The following is a 26196-nucleotide window of genomic DNA, read 5'->3' on the forward strand; positions in this document are numbered from 1 at the left end:
GATTGTAAAAAATAAAAATACAGGTTTTGGATTGGTCGTTTCTCTTCCTCTCCTTCTCCTTCTTTGGGAAGAAAATTTTGAATTCTCATTTGTATTTATTTTGCCACCACATTATTCATGTTCCTTCTTACTGGAAAAGGAGGGTTGAAGCTGTACCTCTGGCATTTGAAAAACTGTACCCTTCATAAATGTGCTTTCTGCTAAGTTACATAATCCATTATTACACATCCTTAAACTAGCATGTTGATATAACTTTAATGAAGGGTTTTTTGCTATGCCATTTTTAGAGCAAATTATGGGGGGGGGGGGGGGATTTATTATTTGTGTATCAATAACATTACTATGAAAATTGGTGATGAAATATCAAAAAGGAAACCAATTTTATTTTTTTTACTTGTTCATTAAACCTCATTTAGTGATATCATGTAGGAGGGTGTCTTCGGTGTATCAGTTGCAATCTTATGTTGTGTAATATTTGATGAGTTAAAACATTTGGTCAAATATAATATTGACCAAAATGGAGTAAACTGTGTAAACGTTGGATTGTCTGATTCCAAACATTAATTACAGATACAGCATATACAAATATTACTAATTATATGTAGACAAAGGGATATGCTATTGGAAATAAATAAGGTTAAGTTAGTTGGGGGGGGGGGGTGGTTGACTACCCTATTCTGTTTTGGTTACACTAGTGTTAACCATCTCCAGATTTCTACCTGGTGTCCGAGTCAAAACTGACCATCATTTTAATGTAAGTACACATTGACATTTCAAACATTTAAGCCCAAACATGTCATTAAAGTGTCATTTGACTGTAGAAAGTACTATAATTGTAGAGGGAATCAGGAGTATGTCTTGATTCATCATCATGTTGCTTTGAAACGTATTTGATCTAACCGTAGTATCAGGAGCTTACAGTTTGTGAGGTGAGGGAGCAATTGCATTGTACGAAGGATGCAGCACACTGCAGAAGGTTAGTAATATCAAATTTGTAAACCTGGATGATTTTAGACGTACACAAAATAAAATTTGATTTGTACTCTACCAGCCTATTCCTCACTCACCCCTACCTCCCCCACCCCTCCTTGACCCTACTCAAATATGAGTCCTGTGACTGGTCATTTGTGTTGATGATCACCTATGGATAGTACATACATTCATTGCCATTTTTAACAAAGTATGTTTTTGTATGTATAAATGTATATGAACACTTTGACATTCCTTTAACATTGACTTTAAAACCTTTGTATTTTCATTTGCTTTCTTTGTTAATTTCAGTGCTGTCGGTCCCACTATTTTTTTTTAATCACTTAGCTTCATTGTGATAGTGCTTATTATATTATCTATTACTAATTTGGGTGGAAAATACATTTTCAGGATAACAACAAAATTACTCGGTTTTTAGTGTAATTTGACACCAGTTGATATCAGTGTTCTTCTCGTGTAAAACTGTCATTGGGTTAACCTCCCGCCGCCCCCTCCCCCAATTCGCCTTCCATCTTCCCCACCCCTGCAATGAGGGGTTCTGTTAAGAAAAACAGGCATTTCATTTAGCCAGCGTTCATCAAAAGTTGCATGTAAATGGAAGTTCTGTAGTTTAATATGCAAAACTCATCGCCATATGCCAAAGTACAAAACCTACGAATGAATTGAAAAGACCGTTTTATTTCTATCCCTGTCGTTTTATATGATGTCACCGACCTTGGTTTCTGTGTATGCTAAATTTGGTGGTATCATCTTGCAAGCTCAATTTTACGCTCGTATATTAAACAGCAGAATCCATGATTCTCAGCGTGTCGTATTTATTATCACACAATATTGCCTGATTGCGTCAGAGAGGGATAGTTTTCACTTTCAAAGTAGCTGGTAACAATTATAACACTTACCTTAAACTTAATAAATAACGTTTATATAAATTTATATATTAAATATGTATATATAAATATATATATATATATATATATATATATATATATATATATATATATATATATATATATATATATATATATATATAAATATATATATATATATATATATATATATATATATATATATATATATATATATATACGTAAACCCTGGATGTCAGCAATATAGGCGAGTAGTAAATGTTATTATCTAAGTCAATTGCCTTTTATTACCAAAGTTCGTTAATACTGCATGCCGTTCGAAAACGCATATGCTTAGTGCGTCCTAACGAATGAAAAATTCTTTCGTATGATGTAATAATTGTTCAAGGCATATCAATTAATAATTTCTTCTGAACGAATGCTGAACTCGTGACAACGACTTTTCTTTTCAAGAATTTGAAAACGGGCACATAGAATTGTACACCACACCCCACAGCACACCTTCACAATTAAATCCACACGTCCAACCCCCTACCCCAAAATGGAAGAAGTAGTCCTGTCTGTCACGACAGGACAACAAACCCGCAATTTATTAAAATTGCACAATTTCTACCAACAGAGGAAGTTCCTTTCTTTTGAGTATATGAGAGACACCGAGATCTCTGAATCCGATCTGCTCACGACCGTCATATGCTCTAATACGTAAATAGGTTGAATCTGTTCGAGAATGGTTCATACAGACACCATGGTGTATGAGAAACACATGTTCCGACATGGAAATGCACAGTTATTAGAGTGTTAACAAATCATGATCAATAAGTTCGAGTTGTGAATCGCACCCTCCAAAGTGTGAGTTGCATGCACTGTACGCGTCAACTCGTCAGAGAGTAGACGTCAGCTAATCTTCAAAGACCTTGTGCCCTTTTCTGATTTTTTTCCGAGTTTGTTTCTGTTTTTGGCTTTGCTGCACTTTTTGTTCGGTTATCTGTATTTGCATTTCCTTGAAAAACATTAAAATGCTTTCCATCAATGTCTGGGAATGACTTATGGATATTCTGTATCGAATCTAGGAAGGCATTTTATGAACTTACCTATAGCAACGTGTGCGTGTCCATTTGGGAAAAGCCATTTCAGATGGATAACCGACGAACCGTGGATTTCTCCTAGATGGAAAAGCCAACTAAGTTACTATGGCCGGCCAGGTGTGAGACCCACGGCCCTGCAGATGGTAGATTTCATTGCTTCTAATAACACCGCCTTTATCCACTCGACCATAGCATGGCATGTAGTCAAACTTGTACATATGGGGTAGTATATACTTATATGGAAGCCTTCAACAATTGTTAGCATGGTAACCCTTGAAGGTCATCTATGATTCTTCTTTTTTTTTATCAACAACTCATCCAATATGTACATAACTTTCATGTCATTAAGGTCCTGAAGTTTGTGTATGTCCATTCTCAGACCAATGTGTCAATATACTTCTAACTTCGAGGCATGTAAATCGACGTTGAAAAATGTGAATAAATTTCTGTGGTGTGACGTGTATGAGCAAGCTTGCAGTATACGATGTACCTACAGGTATTATGACTATGGGCTCGCTCATTTCATTGGGGTACACCCCTCAGTCCGACAAGTTTTCAGTCCAACAAGTTTTCAGTCCGAAAATAAAATACACGTTTTCAGTCCGAAAATGAAATACACGTTTTCAGTCCGAAAATGAGATACACGTTTTCAGTTGGAGAATGAAAGCATGCAGTTTTAATGCCATAATACCACCAATAAACGGTGACAGCCCGAACTGATAGTAAAGAAATCGATTGAATCTTTCGTATTATGTCTCACATCACCGGCTTCAACAAAGACTTGGGACCCCTTAACAACTATCAGTTACAAAAATATGTAATCCGTTCTTTGCTCCTTAATCCGATTCCTGTATAGTCATGGTTTATTTGGTTCTAATTCCATCAATGCAATTTACACTTACCTAGCGTCATACTTTCATTGTGTTACATTTTGTACTTTTCATTCGACTGCCAAGTATTGCTGACGAAGGTCTCAATATATTTTCTAAAACTTTACTCCTTATTTGTCAATTATGAGCCATATATATATATATATATATATATATATATATATATATATATATATATATATATATATATATATATATATATATATATATATATGTGTGTGTGTGTGTGTATATATCTATATATATATATGTATGTGTGTGTGTATATATATCTATATATATATATTTATATATATATATATATTTATTTTTTTTTTTTTGTTGTTGCAATTTTTGCAATTTAATAAAACAACATTCAAATACTTGAATAAGTAGTACAAAATGCACAGAAGGTCCACTTTGTTGGGGCAGTTTTAGGTGATTTTGTGGTTTTCCCCTTCATACCAAAGTTAAGTGTACCACAGCCCTTGGAAGTCACCCCCCCCCCCCCCATCCATAAACTGAACCTTCAGACTCACACATGACTCGTAGACCTGACGTCAAACTAGGTAAATTGTTATTTTTACAATTGGACACATTCTACTAAGAGCAGGGATACTAGGAGCAGGGATATTATTATTATTATTATTATACGGTGGAGGGTGGGGCGTGACCGTTTGAAAATGTGATCATAAAGACCTCTAATGCAATGATTATAAAGCAAACATTTAACTGATGTAACTTTGGACACTCCCTCACCCCTTCTCGGCCTCGTGCACCCCCTGACCCCCTTCTCCCCTCTTACACCCCTCACCCCCTCCTCACCCTCTTATATCCCCCTCGCCCTCGAACTCGATAATCTTGTTCATAAACGATACTTTTCTTTCTACATCTTCTACAATACGTGTAAGCAATAATACAACCGTCATCTTGTATTCAATTCAGAAAAGGCTATAAGAAAGCCTTGTCGTTAAACACTGGCAAGCAATAATTGATTCATTTATTAACGTAACGTTAAGTTTGACTTGGCAAGACTCTTCGACCGAGGAGCCGAGGATTATGGTTCATTTCGTCTTATATGTTTACAAGAGGAACAATTAAAAATCAGTAATCGCACAAAATGAATTACACTCGAACTATGATTTTTTTATGAGGTAGTAATAATCTTGAAGCGAGCGACTTTTTTTTTTTTTTTTTAATAATGTAGAATTTTGAAGCCGTGGTTGCTTCTATCAAGATTGATAATTTGTACACAATGATCAGTTTAAAGACACACATGACGATAAGAAACCCTTTGTTTCTCCTTTTAATTGTCTTTTATGGTGTTTAGAGATAATCGATTTCAAACTCATGTGTGCGGCCTTTGTACTCTCAGTAAGATGTATCTATTGAGACAGTAATGTTCATATATATTGGCCATTCAAGTGATTCAACAGGCAATATATAAACTCAACATATAATACGCGGTATAAACGGGAGGTTTTCTGCTGTCTCTTTAGATTGTTACAATTTTTTTATTATTATTATTATCACCACAAGCATTGTAAATATACTTTGATGTAAATATATCTATTCTTAGAATTTTCTTATAAAGTTTCCATATTGATATTTTTTATCGTCATATGGCTTTATCACTGCTTTGCATATATGCCTATTATTAATAAAAATGAGCAAGGTTCAGTATGGCCTATATACGGTATACAAAGCAAATTTTGAAGGAAAATGTAGAGAGATCTTTTAGAAACAAATCATCTTTTTTGATGATTAATTTTGAAAGTGTCTAAATGGTTTGTATCATATGACTAATTATTTCAGTTTTGAATATAATATTTCCGCGTAGACGTGTGTATTCCAGAAAGAAAAAGAAAGAAGTAGGTATTAAAATATTATTAAAAGTTATCGCGTCCTCATATATACTTGTAACGAACATAATTTATTATGTGCAAATAAAGATTTATTTTCAATATCGTATCCCGTCACTGAACATTTATGTTAATTATATCGTTTTCAATGTTACCTACATAAAAAGAACAGCGTAAGTATATATATATATATATATATATATATATATATATATATATATATGATAATTTAATAATATATATATATATATATATATATATATATATATATATATATATATATATATATATATATATATATATAATGAACCGTATATAGGCCTATTTAAGCTCCGACTGAGAACGTGGATTTTATGAGAACGTGGATTTTATTTTCGGACTGAGAACGTGTCGGACTGAAAACTCGTTTTTTCGGACTGAAAACGTGTATTTTATTTTCGGACTGAAAACGTGTATTTTATTTTCGGACTGAAAACGTGTATTTTATTTTCGGACTGAAAACGTGTATTTTATTTTCGTACTGAAAACGTGTATTTTATTTTCGGACTGAAAACGTGTATTTTATTTTCGGACTGAAAACGTGTATTTTATTTCCGGACTGAAAACGTGTTGGACTGAAAAATCGTTTTTTCGGACTAAAAACGTGTATTTTATTTCGGACTGAAAACGTGTCGGACCATTGAGGTAAATGAATCTGGAGGATTCATGTCAATTGGGTGCGCGCGTACCATGCACGGAGGGTCATGTGATGTGTTCCAGGGTGGTACCAAACTGATATTTTTCTGTAGCAGTTCGAGAACAGTGTTAGTGACTTCGTGAAAGATTTGCACCAAGACGGATCGGACATGGGAACTAACGGCGTGAGAAGGTACTGGTACTTCAGGCCTACGAAATAGTGTTAATATGCTAACGTTCAACCTTATTCTCTTGAATGAAGGCAGGCCTTCTACATAATAGATCTAACTTATTAATACAGCTCTAGGGGCAAGCTTTGTCTCATATGGCCTAACCTTATTACTACTTGCTATAAGTGAATGTAGAAATGGGAAATGTGGGGAATGTTTAGTTCAGTGCAACCACGGAATTCTCCATGGAACAGAGCCTAATGCTGCTCGACGGGAATATAGCTATCACGTTAGGCTACAGGCACCGTTATTGCTAGGTAACAGGTGTCGTCTGCTGCTCTAAGCACGCATTCACATTTACGTACTAGTTGGGTGAAATCATCATGCGTAATGAGGAGAGTAATATATTAGTACCACCCTGGAACACATCACATGACCCTCCATGCATGGTACGCGCGTACGCGCGTATTTACTGTGTGATAGTTTCTCCAGATTCATTTACCTCGATGTGTCGGACTGACAACGTGTACCCATTTCATTGACCGAGTGTACACCGCACAAATTCTGTGATGTACGAACACACAGTCCGAATTCAACCTACAGACTACAGAACCGGCTTGTCAAAACATAGTTGCAATGTTATAACCGGAATCAGTGCTACCAAGGGAGCTGCCTAAGTCTACAATTTACTGGACGTTATTAGTTCAGGTTAGAATTCAGCGATTTATTAGCATTTCGAACACAAAGAGTCGTGGCCTAAGTTCGACCAGAGTAAGTCTAACTAACAACATGTAGGCCTAGCCTAGGTAATAAGGCCTAGCTCAGTCAAGGCATACGGTAGGCTAGGTAACGTAAATTTGAGCATATGAGTAGGTCCATCGTTAGCTTCCTTAGGCAGATAAAAAGTTGGGGATGTATTGTTAATTTGTTAGCCTTCTAAATTACTCTATTTTGCAAAATACGGCCAAAGTTATGAGCAAAAACCTAAGGATAAGCGTTAGGAAAGTAAACGATGTACAGCCCTACGTTATTTGGGACTAAATTAGGCTAGCATGCCAGGAAATAGTTTGACCAAGTCTCTACTCCCATCTTATACTAATAAGTAGAATGTAAGCTCGTCTAACATACAGTGCGTAGACTCTAAGTCAATAAGCCAACCCCGCCTAACTTAGGTCGATAGCCTGCATTTTGATTTGTTGAAAGCGTACATGTAAATTATGTATCTACTACTATAGTAACGGCTTCATAATTGACGCACCCCCGTAATTGACGCACTTCAATTATTACTCGTAGCGATACAGCAGGCCAACTAAACTTTTTGCAGTCAAGCAGAATCACATATTTCATGAGTTTGAATCCATTTAAGCTATTTGCTGACTAAATTGTGGTATTTTTTAAGCTTTTAACACCCTACCCCCAGTTTTGCACAATTTTTGGGCATTTGGAAATCTTACACTCTAAAAATAACCAACATTACCTCAATATGATAACACTACTCTCTGGGACCAGACCTGTCTGAGCTTAGAGTCTCAGAGCATAGCAAACAGCATCAAAAGTCAATGGATGTATACTAAGGCCTACACTACAGTTACCTTATCGACTCATGTGTCAATTTAGGGGTATGAAAGAACTTGACACGGCAGACATTTTGTGGTCAAATTCTGCTCAATTGTACGGTGCATAAGCACAGAACCTTAAATATTTTGAGATCATAACATTTTGGAGGAACTACACATGTGAAAAACACATACAGTTGAATGATTTGGATTTTTCCTTGATAGATATCGTTGATCAAATCCTTAAGTGCGTCAATTATGAGCCCACCATGCTACTACTACCAGTGTCTTCCATTTCATGCTTCAAAATTAGTTCATCACGTTATAGCACAAGGGTGCTACACAATTTTCTTTTCTTTTCAGATCCGGCTCCTCACTATGATACCAGTTGCAATATTTCAGAAATGTGGAGTCACAAGTCTGTTTTTGAGTGCGCATGTGTGTCGGGGCGTTCAATTTATATTACCGAGAGCTATGGCCTCCTCATATACATTACGTCCAATGAAACATTTGCAAGACTATAGCAAAATGTACACTCATCCTTTAAAGGAATCAAGCTTGGGTAATCTTAAAAGGAAAGAATTGGAGACTGCAGGGTCATCAGAGTCATCTGTGAAACCAGCAAAAACTATTGGTCGAATGTGCACTCATTCTCCAATTAAAAATTTATGTCCAAATGCTACCACACAGATAAGAAAGCAGACTTATTCAACTGAACCATCTAGTGATGTATCGTCGGCTTTAGAACGTTTGCAAAGATTAGAAGATTCCTTACGGTACAGAGGATATTCAACTATTCGGATTGCATTGGCATTAGCTGGGGCCATCGGTATGTTAATCCAAATGTCCGTATATATCTGTATTACATGCAGTGGTGGTTACTAACCGTGTTTCATTCAAAGGTTTAAATATCAATGTGTATTACTATATGTAGCGAACTAACAGTGATATTTTAAGTCTAGCATGGCAGCCATGATTTCAATTTTTGTTCATCTTTAATAGCTGTTTTAACTGGTGTATCCCATGGGTAAAAGGATATTCCGGTGGCTGAAGTTGATTGCTTAATTTAACTTTCTTTTAATATTTAGCCTTCCTTATTCACAAGAAAAAAGCTATTTTCTAGTATTTCTACAACAACATAAATTACATTTTTATCAATTCTAAATACTGAGAATATTGACAGCTCTAAGCAAACGTTCCAAAAGTATCACATTTCAAGTATAAACCTACAAGAATGTGATAATAGGAAAGTTAAGCTTTTGAAGAACATTTGCCATAATGACATCGCAGCCAACCTATCAAAATACATGATTAACGTTCAATTAGCCATATCTCGAGTTAGGAACAAGATATTGAGATGGGGTTTTCAACTAACAGTGTGGAATATTTTCCCCTGTAAGATAAGTGTGACATTAATTGCCATGGGAATGTCCCTTTAAGGCTGACTTCAGTTGGTTTAAAGTAATATTTCATAACATTCGAATGAAACATCGAGGTTGTAAAATTTTAGTGACGAAACACAATCTGTCATCACATAGGCGTAGGAGGCGGGGGAGCTGGGGGGGGGGCTGTATTCCCCAACCAAATATTTTTGTGAAAATTCGGGCAATATGCTGAGAATTTTTTCGGGCACCAACTGAAAGAAAATAAACTTTTATGATGTAGCTAAAAGAAATGAATAGTTTAAAAATCTCCTTAATAATTAAAAAGTTCTAAGCTTGCCCGACTAATTCGCCATTATTAATGTAAAAGCCTATATGATATGTACAATTAACATGTTGAACGCGAAAAATGTTGGTTATATTTTTCGGGCAAGTCGTTACAGCCCCCCCCCCCCCACCAAATCAAATTGGGCTCCTACGCCTATGGTCATCAATGCCATGAGAGTAAGGAATGTTTCCTTGTTTCTGTTTCTGTTGTTACATTCATGTAACCCTATTATATAGGTCATAAAGAAAGTTTAGTGAAATTATTTACTCTTTCGTTTGATAGGACTTGCAGTGTACATATTCCGGGAGTCTCTCCGAGATAATGTAGTGGGAGAAGTATCTCAAGTAGCTAGTAGATCCCTGGAGGACGAAATGATCATCGGCAAAGTCGAAGAGTTCGCTAAAAGTCTCTTAAAAGCCATCGGTAACGATGACAACATGCAGAGGATGGCAGCAGACTTTATAGGACAAGTGATACAGAGGGAAGAATCGAAACAAGCCGTCAAACAGCTCTTGATAAACGTCATGAATGACCCTAAGATGAGACTTCAACTAGGGCAGACTTTCCAGGAAATTATAATGAAAGCTGTCAGTGACCATTCTACTTTGACGGCTCTGAAATCTGCATTGCATGACATTTTACAAGATGATGGAACTAAGGAAGCTGTTAAGGGACTTCTTCGGGATGTCTTTGCTCAAGATGAGATCATTGCCTTCACATCCGAGTTCATTAAGGAGGTTATCAAATCTGAATCAGTCCTTACCCAAGCAACGTCTTTGGGTAAGTTTTTGATTTTTCAATATGACACACCTTGGTCTTGCGTTATTCTTTACGGTGGCGCTTTTCTAGATAACAATGAATGGATTGGGCAGGGATTAAGGTAAAGGGCTGGATGGGATTAAGGTGTGGCCGGAGTGGAGTGTTGTTTGTTCTGTTGGACGGTTGTTTGATGACTTAAAGATACGCTGGTACTCTGTACGGGATATTTCCGAATGATAGACTCACTGTGAATTGCAGAAGCTGTGACGTCATGCTTCGCTTGGCGAATGTTACTTACGTCAGTAGCAATGACTTCATGTTGACTGTCTATACCTGTCTATATCGAATGTAGTGATGTTTCAACCAATACATTTGAAGGCTTTGCAGCAGAATTGTTAACGAATACATCCACAGCCAGACTGGAAAATTACTTGATGCTGATACGAACCGTACACTTTAATCTCTTCCCAACTGGGCATGCATTCAGCATCTACCGATGAATTATTCATGAGTCTTACTGTCTTAGATAGACTACAGGACAATCTGATATCATCAGTATCATGCAGTCTTTAGAGACATAAATCCATAAACTTCCAGGGGTAGCGTTATATAGTAACGATTGACAGACAGCTAAATTATGTAGTTTCATGAACTTGATAATCCATCTCTCATTCACTAGAAGCTAAAAGATTTTGGATACACTTCCTGTCAAGTAAACTGATATTTATTTTCAAGGGAGAACTGCACTTTCAAAAGTATATGCCATGCCTTCAACTTTCTCGAGATAGATAGTAATGGGTGTGTTGAGACATAATCCGTTATATATATACAAGCTGCTCTACATGTGGTATGTTTTACGGCGATACCATCAGGTTTAAGGTTTCACATTGCTTTTATTTTCTCGCTCTATACCGTTCCATCAAACCTATGTATGTATGTATGGAAATAAACAGATAAAGCAATTCCACACACAGACGCATTGTTTGGAAGTTTGGATACATGAGCCTTGCTTGCTTGCACGCCTTCTTCTTCTTCTTCTTTAAGTGAAGCTCGATTAGTCAAGCAAATGAGCTGCACTGATACAGAATTTTAGTACGAAATGATGTAAACAGTTCACGGAATGCCGCGCTATAAAATGAAGTGTAGTTAACGAAACTAGATTAAATCCTTTTATAACTTAGTTTAGCATTAATATCGCTCGCTCAAGACTGCCATAGTGTACAGTTAATTAATATATATAATTATATATCTTATGTTGCCTTTTCCTTTTGATCCATGCTCACTGTTTGAAGCTTTTTTATTGAGAGGGTGAGAGGGGGGACCGGGAATGTTTAAGCGCTTTAATATTTTCAGTATCGACAAAGGAAGAGGTAAAATTATTTTGCGCAACCATGTGGCGTCAGATAAAATCGTGTTGATAAAAACTCCTGAAATGGCTTTTACCCTGAAAGCCACTGTGGCATATATGCTTAATTATATAGATTCATGGGCGTTCTGAACCGATGGTGCTCTAATGTCATAACATCCGTATACGGATGAGATCTGTATATATCACTTCAACAGCTATTGTAAAATGAGATGACATTCTATATATATACTGCATACAGTAGATAACAATGATTTCTATAACAACTTCGGGTGTATTAAATGTAGCGCTGTTACTTCATAAAGTTCTGGTATTTGTTGGTGCGAAATACGGAGAAAAATATTTTCAAAAACCAAGTAAACGAGAAAGTTAACTACCGTTTACGTGAAGTTAATAGGTTTTCTGTGATCCTTATGTTTTGTTATAATGGGCAAAACACACAAATGCCCGATTTGAAGTGATAACAATGGCTTTATTGGTCACAACTATAATAGAGAACGTGTGTGTTAATGCATGTATATATTTATGTCATGACTTAGGTTATAGGCTATAGACATGACAAGAAAAAAAAAGAGTTTTGCTCTCCCCCGCAATGAGCTCTTACAACGATGCGATTTCTAGTAATTGCAACTTATCGAACCTATCACTTGAAATTTCAGTCCAACTATTAATCTTTAGTGAAACCAGTTTATAATTAGGCCAACACAGAGAGAGAGAGATGAAAAAAAACTACGAATATGGTATGATTGAAAAGTACCGTACATTCTATTTAGAAGTATATAGTGCGCAATCTACACAAATAGTCAGAATGAATTGTATACATTCACTTTACGGCTCGTTTCATGTGAAGCATAGAACATATATTTGTAAACGGAAGATATCGAATCAGATACTCATTGCAGAATCTTCATACAGAAAGCAGCATATATATTGAACTGATAAAGGCTGGAAACAATGCAAGAACATAGTCACGTATAATACGTACAACTATAGCTGTTATAGCTCCTCCCCAAAGTGGTGCCCGTTAACAGTTTCGCTTTGTCACAGATCCGTAATTGAAATGAGAACAGCTCCCCCTTCCCCCGCCTTCTCCTCCTCCCCCTCCCCTCCCCGCCTCCTCCTCCCCCTCCCCCGCCCCCTCCTCCTCCCCACTCCTTTTTTGATCATCATCGTTTTCAGCTTTTCTTCTATCTTGTTAAACAGGAAAGCAAGTTACACAGAATGTGATCACGGACCCGACCATTCAGGAAGTGACTAGTGACACCATTTGGCAAGCCGTTAAGTCTTCGGTGGTACCTAGATGGTTCCGAGGTCAAGACAAAGTGGCGGAGACTGATATACCCAAAGACGAACCGTGGCAGTCATGAAAGTAATCACGCTTCTAATGGTATATGTTAGACCTTGTATAGGTCACTCCATGCCTCTGTTTAATTGAAAATAGTTATGACAATGTGACAGCGTGGAAGACAAATGAGTTTGCCTTTAAGCTTCTGCTTTAATGCGTGACTGGCATGTTGGTTTGAATATGAAATGTGTTACATATCACAGGCAGATCCAGTGGCGCAGGTTAAGGACGGGGGGGGGTGGGGGGCTTGGAAGTCGATATCGCCGTGTTTTTATGTTTCATTTATGTATCCATTTATACATTAGTTCAATCTCCGACTGACGATTAATCCCTTTATTTTCGTGACACAGCCTCTGCAGACGTACAAAGTTGTGGCTTTAACACATTTGAGAGTTTTGTATAATTGACATATGTATGATATATAATGATATTAACATTAAAGATTCATCTCACGGAAAAAAGTTCAAGGGGTTAGTTAGTAAGTAATGATGAATATGAAAACAGTTTGTAGAATATCATAATATCTTCATCATCATCATCATCATCATCATCATCATCATCATCATCATCATCATCATCATCATCATCATCATCATCATCATCATCATCATCATCATCATCATCATCATCATCATCATCATCATCATCATCATCATCATCATCATCATCATCATCATCATCATCATCATCATCATCATCATCATCATCATCATCATCATCATCATATTTTGCGCTTAACTTCTAACTCAGTTGCTGAACTATATCAGGTTAAGTTTGTCTTAATATAGATGGAAAGCTACTTTCAATCTCATCCCCTTACTTAATTACTTTCTATTAAACATTTCCCATCATTTAATCAACATACAATAGTTCTTAGTCAATGGCGTGCGCAAAAGAGGGCTATATCCCCCTCCCCACCCCCATCCCCACCACAGTCTGAGGAAAAACTTCAGTTGTTGTTTTTTTTTTTCAAAAATTCAAAAGTAATTGATAGCACAAACTTCTGTTTAGACCTAATTTCTATCCACAAATATGCCCCAGAATGTACCATTTTAAGTCTAACCTTTGGTATGGGTAATTCCTGGGAGAAGACCCCCACTGCCATAGCAGTCGCCTTCATCAAACTCAGAAAGCCACACCCTGTGTAAAATCTTGGATCCGACTCTGGCTTTTCCATAAAGTTTTATACTATGACCTATATCTCAGTCGGAAGAATTTTGCATTCACTCTACGATTTCGTGATTCTGCAAAAAAAAAAGGAAGGCCAAGAATATTTAATGTAACGGCAGTTATGATCGTTTCTTAGCATCGATATTAAGTCATTTCCTTCAAATATCAAATTGGATATAAGAAATTCATTGCCTGTTGACATTGAACTAGCATTGCCCGAACAGGAATCTGTATAGAACTTATCAATAATGTATTTGTTGATTAAAAAAGGAACTTATTGAAGAAACATCGGTTTGATATCAGTAGCATGCATTATTAACAAGATACAGAGCCTCATTACCAGTAACTATAATATCAAGGTTAATAACCCCAAAGCTGTACGACAAGAAATTTCAGGAACGTGTTTATATATAGGTTACTCGGCACTACAGTTTCGGACAGAGTTGATCAGTTGCATATTAAGGCAGAACGGGTAACTTAATCGGATAAATTAAGTTTAATGTGTGATACAATTCAGTCGTATTCAAGACCACATATGCCTCCCAAGCAGACCTATGTTTTCCGTTGTTTTACTTTCTTTTTTGATAAATAATATTTACTTTAAGAATGGAAGATTGCATTGTCTTGGATTTTGATATCTTCTTTTGATAAACATACGCTCTTTCCTAAGTCATTATATATAACATATAAGTATCGGTAGTATGTGCCAAGGAGACTTCATAACATATCGTTTTGATAAATAATATTTACTTTAAGAATGGAAGATTGCCTTGTATTGGACTTTGATATCTCCTATTGATAAATATACGCTCTTTCCTAAGTCATTATATATACATATAAGTATCGGTAGTTTGTGCCAAGGAGACTGGACATATCACAGCAGACGACATTATGTCAGCGACTCAGAAGAAATAGCAAACATCAATAGAAAACTTACACAATGCTATTTATTCAAAAAATGCAGTGCCAATGACAGAATATGTGAAATTTCGGACAATTTAATTTTCTAATACATTGTGTATATTAAGACCTATCATATGTAGATGAACTGCGACAAATCATTTATGACGTTCACCGTAAACCTGTGACAATACTGTCCATCATATGACATCAGGCTACTCGGGACAGTTTAGTACATTCGGTGCAATAAATCTCCCACTTAAGCAAGAGACAGAGAGGAAGATAGGTAAGACGAATTTAGGTCTGAGGCGGTGCAATAAACATTTACATTAAGTGAAAGATTTATAAATAATGAAACACACAGAGCATGGAATATATATCGCCTACAGAAGCTCAATAGAAATCTCTGAAACTGCTTCACTCAGCCGATAAACAACATATAGGTACTCTTAAGACTAGAAAGACTGCATCTTAATGTTATACAATGTGCATATTATATCAGTGCGTCTTGAGGTGCTAAGTGTCAACAGTCTATTAGTGTGGTAGCTAGTGACATTTTCTCGTGTTTTTTTTATTGATTTTAGTTTTGTTGAATGTCTCATTAAATGAACTCATTACAAATATTTATTGAAGTAATTTGCACTAGATACACTACTATTAATATCTCAAAACACTGTATCTGTCCAGTTTATAATCGTAGGTGCATATTGTAAACCTGCACTAGCCAAACAAGCGTAATATTTAAACGGACATAGGGCCCCTCAAAAGGTCATCAGTTTTTGGCCCCAAATATGCTTTAACAAATTACGAATTAACGAATTATTTTTCGTCACTGAAGCTACTTTGGAAATGTAGAACCAGCTAGAAATTACGATTGAAAATATCTAGCAATTGTCTAGCACATCGACAATTGAGACCAATACTGATCATTTTGTGATCTTTCAAGCCTTCGTAAGTAGTTCATATTCTGCATGAGAAAGGTCATTTGAAGAGTCGCTTCACATATCAGTTAAGGTTTTAGTTTCTAAGACCACGGAGGTGTGATAATATCACATCTCCCTCCCGCTTGCAAACCATATTAATATACACCACTGACCTCTACCTCTGGTAGAGGTCAGCGATATACACCCTTTTCAATCTTGGCGTGACAATACCTCGAGATATACATAAGCTGTTGTACAAACAGTTACAACGAAATGTATCAGGAACGTGATCCTGTCTATCACATTGGCCAATAATTTCCATTCTCTCTTATACCTGTGTTCTGCTTGTATTTTCTCCCAGTTCAACCATTGTTTCTTTTGTTCTTTCTTCAACATGATGTAAATCGCTAATGCACCATAGGTATGTCCATTATTAACATCATCATCATCATCATCACCACCGTGGATTCCCATCTCAAATGAAGATGTTGCTGCGCTGGATTTAGATCGCCAGGTGGCCGGTAACAGCTCCGAGGACAGATCTTCATCTTCCCCGCAACCGTCGGGCTGGTGTTCCTCCATTTCTTGGAGTTCTGTCGCAGTAGTGGACACCTCGATTAACATTGTACAAAATTTGGAATGGGTTAGCCTCCGTAGCAGAATAGGTGGAAGACTGATACCTTTGCCGAAGTATAGGGAACGGACTAAAACAGAACTAGCCACGCTGGAACACGATAAAAATATCATCGTCAAAACGTATACATCTGAAATATGAAAAGAGAGAAAAGAAACTAAAATTTGAAATACAGACATATTAATGCTAAGCAAACAATGGGATATAAGTATATGTTTTTTTGTTTTTTTATTGGATACCTCATTAGCCATGCTGATTGGCTAAAAGCTTTTTGATTAGCACCGAAATCTGAAGAAATGCATTATACAATAATTAACTTTTTTTTTCAATTCTGTAACATATGATGATTGGAAAGGAGAAAAATATTAGTCTATACCTATATACTTAATCTACAACGGAATTATCAGGTTGGTTTATAACGATTCAAGAAAAATTTTTATCACCGCAATAAAGATTAAATTGAATGAAACAAATACAGAAAAATCTCCATCCTTTTCGGTTTCTTTTCAGTGTATTGTCGGGGGTAATTGGCCATTGGAATTTGTAGCAATCATATACGATTATTTATATTATGAAAAATTCTAAACCTTTATGAACGATTTTACAATTAACAGGACAAACAGAAAGCAAAATGGAAATTAACCATCATTAACTGCTAGAAATGCATGTGTAAAGTATACAAACTGCAAATTAAAATTAATATATATATATATAAATACATATATATATATGTGTGTGTGGCCGCATTGCTCAACTGTACTACATTGAAGTTATTATTTATGTTTTGCTTTTATTGATTATATATTTGATCCGTCACAAACCGTATCCCGTTTACAAAATCATTTACCAATACACCATATATAGAAGAAACAGATTCATTTCATAGCCGTCGCCAACTTTGACCATTGACAATATCATGGCTGCAATATAGCTTTGTACGGTATATTACACGATATAGTGGTTCAAACATGGCTTTAATAATTTGGTTAAAGATTCGTAATAGAAGTTTTACCACATCAGTGTATTTTCGCAACATGAAGCCATAACGACCAGAAGTGCAGGCTATCAACGTGACCAATTGGGATACCCTGGGTTGAATGAAAGGAAATATTGACTCGGCTCCTATAGCATCGGTGTGTTACGCAGGGGACTTATTGATACCATGTGAGGAGGGAATTGCTAACATTCAATGTTATACCCGCATATCCATCGGTGTGGTGTGACGTGTAATTTTTTCACAGCCTGGCAATTTCATTGGTTATAATATTTGTATCAGATGACAAGGACTATACTTCATAACATTTCATATGTTTTAGCAGTCTTATTTTTCCTTGTTTGCTTTGCTTGGATGCATAACAACCAGAGCAAGGGATGACCAAACTATTGTGACGGAAATGGCTATATTGAAACGGTTTAAGAAAGATTTCAAAAGTTTTACGAAACCATAATCATTATCCGAGACTTTTAAAGCAGTCTTTTATGATCGGCCAGATTATAGTTCTGTATCGTTCCCTGGACGTATGCCCTAATTACATAGTAATACATTATATATATATATTATATATATATTTATATATATATATATATATATACGATAGGAGACACGGGACAAAGTACGCTGTGCGAGCAAATACTCTGCAGCCCACATAAAGGGTTTTCAAAACCTATTAATACGTCTCCGAAACATAGCGAGGGAAAACATGAAATATATGTATTCTTTATAGTAGTTTTTATATTGGTCCTAAATGGTGACAGAGTATTCTAACATGACGGATATAAACAAATGTGGAACTTTCTGAATATTTGTTTGTACTCAAATATGTTCATATTCTACCGGAGTAATACATCCTTAACTGTTACGGCATCGTCGCTTCCATTGCATGCAATCTTCACTGTAGCCCTCCCCCGTGGTAGAGTATGTATATTATTGATGACGTACTCAGGATTAGCCCCTCGCACCTCTCCATAGCTATAATACTCCACTAAAAGAAATGGAGAATTATGTACTAATGTAGTACTAATGTAGTAATCAAGGTCTGATCCAGATTATAAAAGAGGGGGCGTAGCCCTGCGGTCGTCGAAGACATTATTGCCTGCATTCCTTAATGAATTCATCTTAACCCCCCCAACCCCTCCCCTTAAAATAGTAAGAAATTGTGTACTGCTATTGTATCAATTATCAATCATTTTTAATCAACCTTTCGTGGTGATAATTATTAGTTACCGAACAGTTGGACGCTGCTTGATGGCGGTCTCAATTGTGCTGCCAGTTGATGAAATAAAAGGAGAGCAAGCAGGTTTTGAATTGCCATGGATATTTTTTCTCCAGCTTCGTGTGGGGCCCAGAAGACAGCAAGTACTAATAACGACAGCAACACACACGGGAAACAGATGATTAGAAGATAGAAAAATGGCCGCCGTTGTAGAGTAACCTTGTAGTTCACTAGAGACCATGCGTTTTCGCAGCAAGCATACTTTTTTTCATAAGCAACCGCGTCAAACTCTGTCAGATCCCAAACCTGTCGAAAGAAGTGGTAAAAGTATTGATATCATCTTCATAAACTGTACACTAGAATTAATACACACACACCCTCACACACACACATATATATATATATATATATATATATATATATATTTATATATATAGATCCAAACTAAAAAGGAGGGGGTTAGAAAAATGGCCGCCGTTGTAGAGTAACCTTGTAGTTCACATACATGTGTGTGTGTGTATATATATATATATATATATATATATATATATATATATATATATATATATATATATATATATCCGTGTGTGCGTTTGTTTTTCTATCTGACCGAGGACTTGAACAAAAGAATTCCAGGTCCTCGGTTGTGATATCTAAAGAATCACCACGTCCTCGGAAGAATTTCTATTGTATGGGGTATTGTTAAGGTTAGGGTACGTGGATTTGAACAATGGAAAATACAATGGGGTCCTCGGTTGGAATGTAAAACCAACATGCGTGTGTGTGTGCGTATGTGTGTGCGTTTGTTCCTGGTAAGGTCCCTTTCCATGTGATAATGAAATGATCATGAAATCTCCACTTTGCGTTGTGCTAGAATTCAGTGTTGGAACAAATTCATATTCACATGACTCATTGATTGGACATTTCATCCGATAGAGAAACTATTCAGTCCCGCAAATTGAATGTGTACTTGATGTTTTTCTTTCGTTTGCAAAAATATTACGACTAAATTTATTTGTACTTGCATACACAGTGAGGCTTTTAGTAAACTAACAACAGCTTCAGTTTACACGTTCCTTATGTTTCACTTCTAACTGTCACCGTGTATGACACTGCCAGCAGAAGATTGTGAAACAAGATATGTTAAAATGTAATTTTGAACTTACTTAATCAGGGAAGTGTTAGAGACTTCCCCTGACTAAATCAACTATAATAAATAATGGATACAAAGTGAACTGGGGGGGGGGGGGGGTTATAGAGCCGGCACTCGACACTTCGCTTTGCACTGGTATTAATATAATGAAGCCACCCCAGCGGTAACGCCTAATGATATACAGAGGTGGTATATATGGACAACGTGGAACACATTTGTTATTTTATGGTTTTCGTTCCAAAAGCTGATCATGCGCAGAACTCACCTTATCGGACTTAAAGACAAATTCCATAGCATCGTCATCAAATGATGCCGATATTTTGACTTGTGTGGCGTCGTATAGCCAAGAACCAAAAGTTAAATTGCATATTTGCCGATCTAATGGGAAGTAGTACGCTTCTTGTACACACTTAGTGGTAGTAATGATGGGTGTAAACCAAGTAACGTCACCATCATGTGTGACCTTTAGAACTCTGCCCGAGTCCGCTTTTGGATGGCTAGTGAATTTTTTATCTACGCTGCAAAAAAAAAAAAGGAAAAGAGGGTAATTTACATTAAGTTCAAGTTTCTTCATACAGAGTTACTCTTCAGTGAGAAGTTTATACTGCAAGAAATAGTACTTCCTTGTATTATCATGAACAGACAAGGCACAAACTCTAACAGGCCTCTTTAACAGGCAATCGAAAATACTTTTATTAGTAGCGGGTCAATGTCTGTATCATTTGATGTTCTCGAGATATTTTTTCAAATTTCCATAAGTGGTAACCCAGTCAATATTGCAGTACTTAAATAGGCGTGAAGTAAAATTCTAGAAATACTCAAGGAGCGCGGTGAAGGTTAAGGGTCTGATAAATAATTGACTTGAACAGAAATGGACAATTGTTGTATTTAAACTGTGGCTGTATAATATAGCATTATGTGCAACTTTGTGTAGTAGGCCTACGAGGAAGTGAATATGAGTGTTATATTTAGAAGGAAAAAAACTAAAACTATGATTTGCCTTGCTTATCGTGAAATAAAATTAAAAAGCAAGCAAGCACAGACTAACACACGATGACATACAAACATACACACACACATACAAATAAAACAAAGAGTGAGGGGCAAAACTGGCGGCACGTGCCCACTATTCCCCCCCCCCCCGACCCAACTCTGGGTCACGCCACAAAAAGCGCCCTAGCACCCCTAGTCATCGTCATCAGACTTACTTATTATGTAAAGAAAGATCCGGTAGCCACACGTCATTTATGAAGATTTCGACTTGAGTGTTGTTTCTATTCTCCAAAGGATTCCATTTGAGATAGTCATCATGCCATTGCAGTTTCAATGCGGCGGATAACACTAGTTGTTGATGGTACTCATCCTGCAACTCAATTATCAACAAAACGGTGAAGTCTTTGCTGCCGTGGTCACCGATGGGACGGTTAACCGAGACTACGGTGCCGATCGAGAAAGTGTGAACATGCAGTAAAGCTCAATCGCAAACTATTTGCACATAGGAGAGTTGCAAGAGACAATTACCTATAGCCAACGTTACTGAAACCTTCGTAAATTGTGCAAAAACAGAGGCGAAAAAAAAATAAGAAGCATAAAAGCAAAAAAAAAAAAATACTGCAGCATGGAGCTAGGTGTTAGTGTAAAGAGAAAGACCAGGATTCTTGTATAAAGAGAGATGCAATAACGTCAGTTAAAGTGAAATCTCAATAACCTGCTACAATTAAGGTGATCCGCCTTCTCCCTCGTTTGATATGTATATATTAAGAGCCTATAAGTTGTTTCACACATGCGTATGTTCCCTCCTTACAGCTATACTCGTGACTCACCAAGTTGACAATTTGATATGGTTTCCATCGTATGGTCACGTTAATCGGTGAATCTGTAGCTCTTTTCGGGATTATGGTTTTTGGTCCATAGTTAAGAATCAGCCTATCCACCAAGGTCCTATCGGTGCTGCCACCTTGAATCATCCCTGGCAATATAAAACAACAACGAAAGGATGTCATGTCCCACGTGATCGCACCTTCCTGCATGCACTCAAGGAAGAACCCAATGTATTACTGCACTGTTGTGAAAATGAGCCCTTTTCGAACCCAAAAAAAAACCGTAGATTGCTCTGGGATGAAAAACCCGCCTTACTATGACCCGGCCGGGGATCGCACCCCCGAACCTCTAGATTGCTAAGCCTCATTGCTTCAAATGCCACCGCCTTTATCCACACTCTATCCATCCTCTCGGCCACAGCACCTGTTAATGCTTTAAATTATTCCACTATATGGAAGCGACATGTAATATTTCATGATCCTACTACCGAAGTAATAGGTAACGTTTCTATCATTCCATGTTTCCATGCTCCTGCATTATATGTATATATATATATATATATATATATATATATATATATATATATATATATATATATATATATATATATATATATATATATATATATATATATATATTTAATGGGTCGATTAAGATTTGACGAAAAGAAATCGTTGAAGCTTTCGAGATGGCATTTACAGTTTCCTGCTGAGTTGATTGGTTGCAATCCTTTAGCTCTATTATTAAAATAATATAACTGCAATTAACAGCAACAAACAGAGATGATTTTATAAATACAAGAATATGATAAGAAACGATAGTTTTGTGAATTGTCATTTGTATAATCAATGAAAAACTTCCAATTGTTATTTTAATACATGTATACATGTCCGTCGTTCATCTTTCAAGCCTGTTCTAAATGATGATAACAACACACTCGATGTTGAATGAAACCTTGTCGATGAACTGAAGGAGGATATGTTATCAAATGCATCATGCCTATAATAGTGAGTTAAACCAAGCATACATGCCCTTTAAGCATGCATTTTACACTTTATAATGCACATTGATGCTTCCTACAACTAACAGCAATTACTTTTCTACATATAGATTTCAACCAATCAAGAAAAAACCTTAGCAATTTGTGCAATATTCGTTTTCGCTAAATCAGTGTTTTTGCAATAACGCACTGATTAAGTTTCCAGGTTGCCCGAGGCTACGATTATGTTGTGGTTTCATCAATAAGAAGTATGTGATACGGTTAAAGAAAAGAGAGATTATGTTCGAAATGTTATCAAACTTCGTAAAAATATGATTAATCTTGGTTTAAAGGTTTTAGAATCACTTACCGACGGTCGCAAATAGACAATACAACACTATGATTGGACTCCACATGTCACCGATGTGCATTTGTCTCCCTTTCTGTTATATATATATATCCTCAAACAATACTCGTACACTCATTGTATATTTAGATAGCTCTGCAAACTTCAATATATATCATTAAGTATATGATGATTTGTTGTGCTTGTACTACTGTCCGTATCATATATATTACTTGTTGTATATGCTGTATATACATACAGCAGTAAATAAGTTGTATATGAGTATTTTTCGTGCATGGCTAGTTAATCAAACGAGTGGCAATGGTGAGCGTCCTTTTCTTTTTCTTTTCTCTTTTTTTGACTGCAGGAATTCAAGAGACGGTTTTTTTTATAGTATAAGCCAGGTTATAACAAACGAAGCGAAGCCATGTGTATCGAAACAGCTGCAGTTCGTAATATAAAAGCCTGTTTTATGAAGTTGTTTGTTTCGATGTTTGGGTCTTGTTTTAGTACTGATTGTTTACTGTTTACAACTTGAGAACAAACTTCTTTATTCCGTTGAAAAAATAAATAAAATCCACGTGTACGCCAAAAGAAATATATTATTAGACAAAAGCAGAGAAATATGATATGACTCATAATTGACAAATAATGGGTATTGTTTAAGAACTTAAATATATTGGAAATTTTCGGTCCTCTTGTGACCTTCGTAAGCAATACTTGGCAGTGGAATGAGAAGTACATCATGTTACACAATGAAATTATGACGCTAGATAAGTGTTAGTACCACTTACACTTATCCAGGGCTCACTCTTCTGGAATCGGTTTGGCACGAGAAAAAAGCACTACAACATAATTTTACTCAAATTAAAGAAGGTGAGGCTTACAAAAGGGGAAAATTCAACATCGAGTGCGTAGAAACATGCCGTGTTTTGTTTTATATGCATCACTGCAGGTAGAGAGAAGAATTATTGATATTTTATCACTTAAATCGTCTGCGCCAAAGTTGTTATTATGGTATGTGTATAAGGGCTGCCTGTGTTTTTACTGCACTTGTAACTCTGTACTCACATACAGTGGCGGACTGGCCACACGGGCATTGGACAACGCCCGGTTGGCCGGTGGCCCGATGGGCCGTTGGGCTGGGAAGCCTGGTAAAAATTACAGCCCATTTTCACAGTATTTACGGGCTGTGTAGAAATATTTTTTTTTTTACTGTGGGAATCAGTCATGTAAATACTGTCCTCTCTGCTGCTACAAGGTGCTCTTCAAGTTGAACCATATCACCGATGCTTACAAGAGCATTAGGCTTGCCTATACAAGCTGATGATAACGCTACCTGTGTCACAGGTGGCATGTGAACGTTCTTTCTCTGCCTTGAAGAGAATCAATAACCGTTTGAGAAGTACAATGACACAAGAACATCTTGAGGCGTTCATGTTGATGTCTGTGGAAAAAAGGATCTTGGCCAAACTTGACACTAAAAATATCATTGATGGTGTGGCTGCCAGAAGCAGCGAACTGCGTAGGCTCCAACTCTCGTAGACATGACATGTGCTCGTGTTATTGAACATATATGTTTTAGTGAAGTTTATTTAGTTTTTTTTTCTTTTTTTCAAGCATGTTGTCACAAAATGTTTGAAAAACTAACTAAAATCGAGTCTAAACATATATTTTTGTCTATTTTGGTTACGTTTTAACTTTCCACAGTTTAATCAAGTGTTGCTTCTGGAAACTACTTTTGGGTCTTTTTTAAAGGATTATTGTAACCTACAAACTTGAGAAATATAGCACCATTTTGCATCTAGGCATTCCTTAACTTCAAAACAATCTCAATGGGGAGGGGGACACCCCCTCCCATTACAAACTGACTACTTAGCCAAGTGCAAGGTTTATTGATAAGCAACTGCATGCATAGGATTACTATTTTATCCGTACGAAAACCTGTGATGGCCTATTCCACCGTTTGTATATAGGGGTTTTCGTATGATGAGCTATGGAAAGAGAAAAGAAACTCGAATAGGCCTATATTAAATGATAATTTGATAAGCCCCTGAAGAAGATCCTGCCGTAGGATAGAAACGTGTGGCCCTCTAACATTTTACAAGGAAAATTGAATACCAGATCTACAGAGGGAGTTATTAACTGCTGTTGAAGTAATGGAGGAATACAATTACATTTCAACTTTACCTAAAAAGTAAAACTTAATGATAAACTATTTAGAACAAGTAGGCAGTACCCCCTCCCCCCTCTTGAACATTGATTAGTGCTGAAAAGGCCGCGGAACTTCAACAAACCTGAAAAGTCCCAAATGTTGGAAGTCTTTAAAATTATTTTTTGTCAAACAGTATATATTAAAACCCTTAATTAACTTATATTATGTAATAGAACGTCTTCTTTGATGTATTTGCGTTTGATATCTCGTAAAATTTGTCAAAGTTTGTAGCATGTTGTGCATGAACTTGCCAATACAATTGAGTAGAATATAAGGTGACCAGAAAGATAGCTAAATATTGTGCTTTATCTTACAGGGCCCTGTCATTGGAGACTGAATTTTACGAGACAAGTTTTTGTCCAATCAGCTTGAATTTATATGAATGTTTTTGTTTCATTTGACGTAATCCGAGCAGAGGAAGTATTGATTTTTCTTTAGGGGTAATCTTTAGGGGTAATCCTGCTTGGAAAAGTAAGACCCCAAATTGATGAACGGATAAGTATACAATGTGTAATTGTGAACAGGTGAGAAGAGACTACCAGTTTTCGTTAAGTGACATGAAATTAAAAACACATTAGGTGAAAAACTA

At 36.4% G+C, this 26196-nt stretch overlaps 2 protein-coding genes across 4 annotated transcripts; one reads left to right on the forward strand and one right to left on the reverse strand.

Moving 5' to 3' along the window:
• The first annotated feature begins 6201 nt into the window (after nt 1–6201).
• Nucleotides 6202–16808, forward strand: LOC139971530 (uncharacterized). 3 transcript variants are annotated; one of them, XM_071978087.1, is made up of 4 exons: nt 6202–7225; nt 10066–10563; nt 13112–13277; nt 16668–16808. In XM_071978087.1, exons 2-3 carry the CDS (start codon nt 10155–10157, stop codon nt 13273–13275), a joined length of 573 nt encoding a protein of 190 aa, XP_071834188.1. In that variant the 5' UTR covers nt 6202–7225; nt 10066–10154; the 3' UTR covers nt 13276–13277; nt 16668–16808. The 3 variants fall into 3 exon arrangements, with proteins under 3 accessions (XP_071834188.1, XP_071834187.1, XP_071834186.1); XM_071978086.1 differs by lacking the exon at nt 6202–7225 and adding an exon at nt 7652–8902 and having other exon boundaries at nt 13112–13295; nt 16668–16804; XM_071978085.1 differs by lacking the exon at nt 6202–7225 and adding an exon at nt 7659–8902.
• Nucleotides 16457–23602, reverse strand: LOC139970552 (neuronal acetylcholine receptor subunit alpha-9-II-like). Its single transcript, XM_071976336.1, has 6 exons — nt 23417–23602; nt 22070–22215; nt 21455–21609; nt 20512–20764; nt 19105–19399; nt 16457–17010 (listed from the first exon to the last, which is right to left on the reverse strand). The coding sequence occupies exons 1-6, from the start codon at nt 23475–23477 to the stop codon at nt 16457–16459; spliced, it is 1464 nt and encodes a 487-aa protein (XP_071832437.1). The 5' UTR covers nt 23478–23602.
• Between the last annotated feature and the right edge of the window lie 2594 nt (nt 23603–26196).

The sequence above is a fragment of the Apostichopus japonicus genome, chromosome 8 (genome assembly GCF_037975245.1).
Source record: "Apostichopus japonicus isolate 1M-3 chromosome 8, ASM3797524v1, whole genome shotgun sequence".
NCBI lineage: Eukaryota > Metazoa > Echinodermata > Holothuroidea > Aspidochirotida > Stichopodidae > Apostichopus > Apostichopus japonicus.